This window comes from Salvelinus sp. IW2-2015, linkage group LG28, assembly GCF_002910315.2.
Source record: "Salvelinus sp. IW2-2015 linkage group LG28, ASM291031v2, whole genome shotgun sequence".
In the NCBI taxonomy this organism is placed as follows: Eukaryota; Metazoa; Chordata; class Actinopteri; order Salmoniformes; family Salmonidae; genus Salvelinus; species Salvelinus sp. IW2-2015.
The window spans coordinates 92,476-102,573 of record NC_036868.1 but is presented as its reverse complement, the minus strand read 5'-3'; the positions used below and the strand labels follow the sequence as shown (position 1 = coordinate 102,573).

Sequence of the window (10,098 nt, the reverse complement as noted above, 5' to 3'; positions counted from 1 at the left end):
TAAGAACCTCATTCTGAACGCATATAAGCGAATTCAACTAGTTTGTATGATTTATGGACAAACTACAGCAACATATTTTTTTGGTTAATTCAAATAAATGCATTTTTTTCTCAAGTAAAATTTTATAAAATGACCTGAGAATTTTGGGGTGAAAATGTACAAAATTCAGGCAAAAATTTAAAATGTTTTTAAAGTAAGTGTCACGCCCTGACCATAGAGAGCTTTTATTCTCTATGTTGGTGAGGTCGGGGTGTGATTTAGGGTGGGTCATCTAGGCGTTTATATGTCGATGTTGGCCTGTTATGGTTCCCAATCAGAGGCAACTGTTTATCGTTGTCTCTGATTGGGGATCATATTTAGGCAGCCATTTCCCCTTTGTGCTTTGTGGGATCTTGTGTTTGTGTAGCTGCCTGTGAGTAGTCCAGAACGTCACGTTTCGTTTGTACTTGTTTGGTGAGTTTCTATTTATTAAAATATGTGGAACTCTACGCACGCAGKGCCTTGGTCCATTCCTTATGACGAACGTGACAGTAAGATACTTTGCCAGAAACTTGACATCTTGGTCTTCAGATTGATAGTTGATTTTTGCAGATGCATCATGGTTTTGTAACTCAATTTGCAATAGACATGTTTAAAACTACACTGAACAAAAATATAAACACAACATGTAACAATTTGACTGAGTTGTACATCTCTAGTATTTTTTTGGACTTCTCTCAAGCTTACAGTTGAAGGCTGTATCCAACTTTTTCCATATGTGAAAATTAGGTTGGATGAGGGCATTGGTATTGATGAAATGTGTAAAAAAAAAAAGAAACTCAATATGTTTACATCCTTGCCGAGGTGAGAAGTGTCCCACGCTGGCCATTCGGCATGCGCTGTGCTTAGCAACACCAACAACATTGCACACATGCAATGACTGACTTCCAATGACGTGTGTTTCACTTGAAAACGTGATCGATAACTAGACAATTTTAGTTCAAAGACTTTCCGGAGATGTTCAACATGCTAGCTAGCTAATGAACTGATTATCGATATCGCAACAACAACAGCTATTTGAGTGTGATAAGTTTAACCAGCTCCTCACCCTTCCAAATGTGGCAGGTGACCCGCCGCACACCTCGGCCTCGATAATGGTCCCTTTTGCCCCTTCCCATTCCATATTGTCCGTCTTCCCCGTACCTTGTGTTCACCACTCGAGGTCCCGCTGTCACCTCCACCTCGGGTCATTGTTTCCGCCTAACAATGATTAATCATTGAATGACTTACAAATTACAAGATATGAAAAACATGAATGACCAATTGTTTAAATAATTATAAACCAAATAGAAAACTTCAGTGATGAACATTTATCAAACAACAAATTACATATGATTTTTTWAAATAATTTTTTAAAGTCAAAAAGCCTAAACTGATTTTTGAAAGATACACCAAGATATAGATAGTGTGTCTTATCCTTGTTTTTTTTTGTTTCTTTCAGGAGAGCCCACGGTAAATAATAATGGAGCCACAGAGAGACAATTCCCTATCTATCGCCTCACTGTAACATAAAGAGACAGCCACTCAAAATGGACGTCAAGGACCTCCAGATCAAAAACTCCACGTTCGAAAGCAACACATCAGACATTCAGCACGTCCCACACAACCTATGGGAGGTCATCACCATAGCGACCGTATCAGCCATCGTCAGCCTGATAACAGTTGTAGGCAATGTTCTTGTGATGCTGTCGTTCAAGGTCAACAGTCAACTAAAGACAGTCAACAACTACTACCTTCTCAGCTTAGCCTTCGCTGACCTCATAATAGGAGTCCTGTCCATGAACTTATACACCTCATACATCCTAATGGGCTATTGGTCCTTAGGGAACCTAGCCTGTGACCTCTGGTTAGCCATGGATTACGTGGCCAGCAATGCCTCCGTTATGAACTTGTTAGTCATCAGTTTCGACAGGTACTTCTCCATCACAAGGCCGTTGACCTATAGGGCCAAGAGGACGCCGAAGAGGGCGGCTATTATGATTGGTCTAGCGTGGCTAGTGTCGTTTGTCCTCTGGGCACCGCCTATTCTGTGCTGGCAGTACTTTGTCGGAGGTCGGACTGTCCCGGCAGACCAATGCCAGATCCAGTTCTTCTCCGAGCCGGTGATTACGTTCGGCACCGCCATCGCAGCATTCTACATCCCTGTCTCCATCATGACCTTCCTCTACTGTAAGATCTACAAGGAGACAGAGAAACGCACCAAGGACCTGGCTGAGCTGCAGGGCCTCACCACATCTGGTCACCCAGAGACTGCTAATAAACCCCAGAAAACAGTTATGTTACGGTCCTGTTTCAGCTCCAGCAACGACAGGAGGGACAGAAGGAACCAGGCCTCGTGGTCCTCGTCCAATCAYAGTAACGTCACCAAGACCACAACCCGGTCGGACGAGTTGGCCTGGGCCCGGGCCGACCAGGTCATATCCTTCAACAGCTACACCTCATCTGAAGAGGAGACTCATCATCCTGTTTCCGCTGCAACTTCCCAGGGGTCGTCCAAAGGTCAAGGTCAGACTGAAAACGGACAGGCGCCCGCTGGTTATGGTGATGACGAAGAAAGCGAGTACTTTCCGACCGCCACCCCACCTCCGAAAAAKCCCAGCAAGAAGGGAATCTCCTACAAGTTCAAACCGGTCTCGAAGGATACCAGCAGCCCTCAGAATGACAAAAAACCCAACACAGACCCTAAAACAGCCCTTCCGTGTCTCTCTGAGTCTGACCAGACAGGAGGACAGAACCAACACCAGAACTCCTCTCCATCATCCTCCACCACCACCACAACCACCACCAAGCCCATGGACCCCGTCCTGAAGAGCCAGATCACCAAGAGGAAGAGGATGGTCCTCATCAAGGAGAAGAAGGCTGCCCAGACCCTCAGTGCCATCCTCCTGGCCTTCATCCTAACATGGACGCCGTACAACATCATGGTGCTCATCTCCACCTTCTGTTCTGACTGTATCCCTGTGTCTCTCTGGCACCTGGGCTACTGGCTCTGCTATGTCAACAGCACCATRAACCCCATGTGTTATGCGTTGTGTAATAAGACTTTTCAGAAGACCTTTAAGATGCTGTTGATGTGTCAGTGGAGGAAGAAGAGAGGGGAGGATAAGCTGTACTGGTGCGGACAGAACCCGGCAATCAAACAGGCAAGATGACATGATGTGGTGCGGAATAGAGAATATATATATTTGGGCATTCAGCAGCAGACCCCTTTTGTTTATCCAAACACTACTCTCTGTACAGTAAGCAGATATGTCTAGCATATATTGCCCATATGGGTATTAAACCCACAACTGGTGTTGCTAGTGCCAAGCACTAATCAACGAAGCACAATTGACCCAACGTTATGAACTGTAAAACTGGCATAGCGTTTGAGCAGTGTCTGGTGAATGCATCTGTGCTTTAATCAAATTATAAAAAGTTGCACATGAAATGGAGGCTTTCGAAACTCATAATTTGTCATGTACCCCAGGGTTTCCCAAACTTGGCCCTGGAGCCCCCCCCCCCCCCCCACTACACGGCTAATAATCACAGCTACTCTGTGATTCTCATAGAATGTACATATTGAACGCATTACACACAGTTCAACAAGTATGTTTGTTGTATTGTATAAAGAAAGCATTTTACACCTCCAAGTTTTTGTAAAGATTTTACTTACAGTTGTATGTAACGTACTTTGCCTTGTGCATTTCTAGTAGTTAAATATTTATAATCGTAATTCATTCATTTTAGTCGTGTTCTTTCAGTTAAAGTAGATTGATCTTGCATCCAAGGGCTAATATTATACGATGTTTACAGGTTGTTATGCTGGTCTGCAGTTTCAATATAATGGCAATTAGAAGCCTTCGTGGAGATTGTACACGCCCACTCATCGCGAACACACTCATTACCATCATTCCTCTTTACCTCTGTAAGCAGAGCCAGAGGTGAATCACATTATACACCGTACGTACATGTAAACCACAGGAGGTRGGTGGCACGTTAATTGGGGAGGACGGGCTTGGTTTCCATGGTTTCCAGGTGTTTGATTCCATTGGCTCCATTCCAGCCATTATTATGAGCTGTTCTCCKCTCAGCAGCCTCCACTGATGTAAACACATCCCAACCCAAAATAACATCCTCCTACAAATATTACATTTCATATAGTCATTGCCCCTACTGTAAAACGTGGACACTGGACACAGCATAACTAATTGTGAGACGCTCACTCCTCACCTGCAGTACCTTAAGTACCCATGAGGTTGAGGTAGGTTTTGAAGCTGTATACTATTGCAATACATACGTTCTTTCTAATGTAAAATGTTTCCTCTATAAGTTCTGTGCCTTGTGTTGCGATCAGAGGACATGATGACGCTGACATTGTGAATGGATCTATGTTTCTCTTGCTCTCTACTGTATAGTATGCTGCTTGTGTCCCTTTGATCTGATCAGTGAAATAATACCAATTGAAAAATATCAGTAGAGATTCTCTGAATGTTCTTTTGTAAACACAATGCTTTGTTTACAACGTGTTGAAAGTATTATTATTACAGAAACAGAACCTCAACGGAAGACCCTACATCTAAGGACATGGTTCCCAGCATGGGAACACAACAGAAGACCCTACATCTAAGGACATGGTTCCCAGCATGGGGGAGTCAAGGAAACTGACACCTACAAAACTGTTTAAAATATAAACATGGGCACACTCTGCTTTTATTACACAGACTGTAATTATTATTAATTATTATTATTCATGTATAACATAATAGAACATTAATGATTGAAACCCTCTGCATATGTAACAGGAGGGGTTTGCAGAGGACAAAGGGACACCAACTACCTAGGAGACAGTGATCTGAGGTGACTCATGTGGTTCATTGGTCCCTGGGCTACAGTCGCTAACACATCACGACTGTTTTGTTTCTGGAACACATCAACATGATCTCTCCTGTGAATGACAGGATTCATTTCATACCCTGCCTATGTACCAGGAGTTTTACAGAGAACAGAGAGACACCTCAGCGATCTGACTGACTAGTGACACCTACCTAGAAGACAGGGATCTGATTGACTAGTGACACCCACCTAGAGGACAGCAATCTGACTGAGTGACTAGTGACACCCACCTAGAGGACAGCAATCTGACTGAGTGACTAGTGACACCCACCTAGAGGACAGGGATCTAGACAGAGAATAGTGGGCCATTGCAAATGTTACCCAAGCTGATGTGTTTCAGAACAGAGCAGGTGGCTGCCCCTTTGCTAAAGCAGTGCATTACATACGGAGCCCTTCCGGACACACAACGATCTCTCCCATGTTAGATTGGTCTATAAATAGTAAATAATCATAACAGTTGTCCCTATAGCAACCCTGAGTGTAATTGATCATCAAGTGGTTTTTATTGAGGACATGTATCATGGACAATACGTTTTAATATGTATATTTACACTTTGCCTCTGTTTGCTTCCATTTTTTTTTTTTTTTTTAAACAGCTGTCCAAGCCTGGAGAAGTTGTCGGGAGATGTAGCTAGTGGATGACGATGTCATCTCAATTCATTTACACTTTACAAACTGTGCAGGTGATACACCGTTTTTTTAAAGAAACCCCAGGGACCACTTTATGATAAATGCAAAATACAACACAAAACCAAGGTATGATAACTAAGAACTTCACTCAGAAATCTAGCAATTAAAAGATGTATCAGGTGTAAGAAATATGGTTCACACTCCCTCTAGCCCACAAACAGCAATCCAATGCTTTATACATGGCCAGAGCAGTGTTCACCTCGGGAGAATTGGAAAATAACCTACACTGTGCCTAGTTAAACCACTTTCATGTGGGTTAACCATTAAACTGACTGGTTGATACATTTTTTATCAATGTTTATTAATCAGTGATGTTCCACATCCCCATAGAAACCGCCAGACATTCCAATAAGGCAGTTTTAGAACATGACAGTCAAAGAGAGGGAACACACCATAGCGGCCGTGCGCATTAGATAAACTGCTGTGTGTAGGCGAACGGTGGTGATTCAACACGTAGTCAGGAAAATGACGGCAGATGTTCTATGGTCAGAGGCGACAGGACAGCCGCCCGCTGAGCACTGCCAACGGTCTTTATGGTGTTCCCTTCCCAAAGATTGACAGAAATATGGCTGAAACGCAAAGAAAATTAAAGGAGAGGGTGTACAAAAATGGTRAGATTAATACTGCCACTGAGAAAWTTCAAAACAAACCGAGACATGATCTTTTTCAAGGAGTCTCACAAAAATAAGCATTCTATCTACCCGCTATTTAAAGTGCTCTGAACGAATTAAAGGGAATCGTTCACAAACATTGGCACATTCTAAGATCCGATGACAGTATTGGTAATGTGTTTTCGGGCCCTCCCCTGGGCATATTTTCACGGGGCAGAAGAAATCTCAGAGATCAATTGGTAAACTCTGATTTACCACCCTACGATATCACTGCACAACATCTATTTGTGCCCCTACTGGTTGGAAARTACAAGTGTAATGGCTGTGCTCAATGCAATGGCACTTATGAATGTAGATCCTTAAAAACACCCCCAAACAGGGAAACAGATTCCAATTAATTAAAAGGTGTTATCACGTGTTATTTACCTTATAACTTGTCCTTGTGGTAAAAAGTGTGTGGGTAAAACAAAGTGCGATTAAAAGCACAAATCTCGGCGCATCGTAGCACCATTAGGTGCAAAAACACGATTTATCRAGTTGCGGCRCACTTTTTGGAAACAAATCACTRGCTTTCGCCCCTACYTTGTAAKGGCATCGAACATGTCACCCTCCCCAGGAGGGAAAATGTATTGTTAAGATGAGAGGCTGCCTGGATCTTTTAATTTAAATACCCTTGCTCCCTTCGGTCTGTAGACATTGATCAGAAGCCATTAGTCATTCTTGTGATCATTGTGATTTTACTATTCATTGRAAATGCTTGTAGGCCTATGTAGCCAAATTGTATCTATGATCGTATGCTATCCATTCAAGTTTTTGGTATGTTATTTTTATATCTGAGAATGAACCAATGATATCAGGCAACACCCAGCCATGACTACAGACACCTGTGTGTGTGTCCTTTGACACTTTATAAACTCGTCACCCCCGCAGTGTGTCATTATACCCTGATGAAGACATCTTGTCTGTCGAAACGTTGGATATTAGGTTCAATTATTGCATCTGAGCTCCTAGAGTGTGTGGCTCTCCTTTAAATGTTTCAAGTTCCCTCCCCAAGGAATACACGATCCACAGAACACAACTGATAACGAGACAGTTTCACCATTTACATTTTATTTCATCTTGGTATTTAAATAAGTATTTTTTCTTCTTGATAATTAAAATTATATCCATTTTACAGTCCATTCACAGTTGTATTACTTGGACCCCTCATATTCAACTCTGGACCCCGAAGCCAGTTCCACTGCTTAAAAAAGAATAATATATATTTCCCTCTAATCAGGGACTGATTTAGACCTGGGACACCAGGTGGGTGCAATGAATTACCAGGTAYAACCGAAAACTAGCAGGCTACGGACCTCGTAGGGTCAGAGTTGAATACCAATGACCTAGGCCCTAACTCAAAAAAATAAAATCTCTGAATATTAATGCAATCTCTCATTCAAGTAGTGGAAGAATTAGAATTGACATATATGTATGATGCCGCAGTAAAGTAGTACACACACCCAAGGGTTGTTAGAGACAATTATCCCATCTATCCAAGGAGACAAGGGTTAAACAATAAGGAGTATATGAAGGGACCAAGCAGGCATAACAAAGTCACTCACAGGTACAATGCAAAACATCAAATGAAGAGTAAAATGGGTTTCAACAGTGCAGTGCAAAAAAAATACTAATTAAACCTCAAGCCTTCTCATATCCTCAGTCATTCCACTTACTATCAGACAGCCAGACTTGTATTTCAGACCAAAATGAAAAGACCCCTCTCAAAAAACAACTGTACAACAGACAAAATGAAAAATCTCTTTAAAAATTGTATTATTTCCATGGCATGACTAGTTAGAGTGGTTCCTCAGGCCCCGGGGGTACATGTAATGTTCTGGTACTACCTCCTCTTGACTGCTGGGCGGCCACTAYCCTTGCTGCCACCTACAGCCTTGCTGCTAGAGCTCTTGGAGCCGGAGAACAGCTTGGTCATGAACTCAGACACGTCAGGTAGCTCAGGGTTGGGGTTCAGCATGTTCATTGACTGCTCCATTTCCTGGGAAGGTAGAGTGAATAAACACACCAGATTAGTTAGTATGACACTGGTGTGACCTATAGTCTGGTCTCAGATCTGTTTCTGCTATGGCATGACGATGAGATTTGGCAAGACAGCACAAACAGATTATGTAGGTGCTTCACATTGGTGGCGGATGAGGGGAGTTCCCTTACTATGGAATATACACTTAGATTATGAGCAKGTTTATCTAAATGGAACAACATTGAATGTACTGGATGGCAGATATCTCTAGTCACCTGTCGTGAGTTGTGTCAGAGAGAGAGAGAGAGATAATAGTGTCAGAGTTCAGCTGTCCTTGTTTACCTTTCTCATCTCAGGGTCGTTGGTGTTGACAACCTTAGGGAGCAGGACGATAATGAGCAGAGGAAGGACCATCATCAGGACCTGGGGAATCAGACACGCATTAAATCAATCAAATATTTGTCACACGCTTCGTAAACAACAGGTGTCGACTAACAGTGAAAGGCTTACTTACGGGTCCTTTTCCAACAATGCAGAGTAAAAAAATAAATAAATGATATCTACAATATCTCTCTATCTACACACACACACACTCAAAAGTTTGGGGTCACTTAAAAATGTCACTGTTTTTTAACATAAAGCACATTTTTTGTCCATTAAAATAACATCAAATTGATCAGAAATACAGTGTAGACATTGTTAATGTTGTAAATGACTATTGTAGCTGGAAACGGCTGATNATTTTTTGTCCATTAAAATAACATCAAATTGATCAGAAATACAGTGTAGACATTGTTAATGTTGTAAATGACTATTGTAGCTGGAAACGGCTGATATTTAATGGGATATCTACATAGGAGTACAGAGGCCCATTATCAGCAACCATCACTCCTGTGTTCCAATGGCACGTTGTGTTAGCTAATCTAAGTTTATCATTTTAAAAGGCTAATTGATCATTAGAAAACCCTTCGCAAATTATGTTAGCACAGCTAAAAACTGTTGTACTGATTAAAAGAAGCAATAAAACTGGCCTTCTTCAGACTAGTTGAGTATCTATATGCCTTTCTTTCAAAAATAAGGACATTTCTAAGTGACCCCAAACTTTTGAACGGTAGTGTATATTACACACACAGTACCACTCATTCCAGGGTTTTCCTTTATTTTTTTTTTACTATTTTCTACATTGTAGAATAATAGTGAACACATCAAAACTATGAAATAACACACATGGGATGACATAGTAAACAAAAAAAAGTGTTAAACAAATCTAAATATATATTATATTTGAGATTCTTCAAAGTAGCCACCCTTTGCCTTGATGACAGTCAAATGTTAAACAGCAGAGGGCACCACCTATTATTTTTCTGATATTGGCTAAACCTTTTATTCTATTACTCACTAGTACAAACACCATGCAAAAAAAGGCACTAGTTAAATGACACCTGTTAGGGAGGCATGTGTGTTGAAGGACCGGTATGATACCTTTGCATGGGACAGTAAAGCAATTACAATACAGTAATACTACACTATTACCACAGTAGGACTCTCCTCCAATCACAAAGCGACAACTTCACATTTACTTAGAATCTGATGACAKAGCATGGCCCTCTTTCAGAATAAGTGCCAAGGGACACAGTAAACACTATTCTATGCATCATTCACATCTGATCATCTCACCATGGGATTCATGAGGAAGTCAGTCCACCCCCAGGTCTCTCTCTTCATGAAGTAGGTGTGTGGCCCAGAGGACCTCAGCTGGAGCGGGTACGGCTGGCGGATCACCTCAGACGTCTTGATGAAGTTCACCAGGCGGGCCCTGTGAAGTCAACCACCGCTTAGACAACAAGATGTCTCCTTCCCTAC

General features: G+C 41.9%; 2 protein-coding genes across 2 annotated transcripts in view; one reads left to right on the top strand and one right to left on the bottom strand.

Annotated features, from left to right (window-relative positions):
• Positions 1 to 214: 214 nt before the first annotated feature.
• Positions 215 to 3,532, top strand: LOC111954565 (muscarinic acetylcholine receptor M5-like). The gene is made up of 2 exons (XM_023974396.2): positions 215 to 453; positions 1,481 to 3,532. Exon 2 carries the CDS (start codon positions 1,569 to 1,571, stop codon positions 3,189 to 3,191), a length of 1,623 nt encoding a protein of 540 aa, XP_023830164.1. The 5' UTR covers positions 215 to 453; positions 1,481 to 1,568; the 3' UTR covers positions 3,192 to 3,532.
• Positions 3,533 to 7,542: 4,010 nt separating this feature from the next.
• The window catches only part of LOC111954477 (endoplasmic reticulum membrane protein complex subunit 7-like), a 10,067-nt gene continuing 7,511 nt past the window's right edge, over positions 7,543 to 10,098 (bottom strand). The window contains 3 exon segments of the mRNA XM_023974254.2: positions 7,543 to 8,253; positions 8,578 to 8,658; positions 9,913 to 10,051. Of these exon segments, the coding sequence (XP_023830022.1) occupies positions 8,098 to 8,253; positions 8,578 to 8,658; positions 9,913 to 10,051 (376 nt within the window). The 3' untranslated portion in view covers positions 7,543 to 8,097.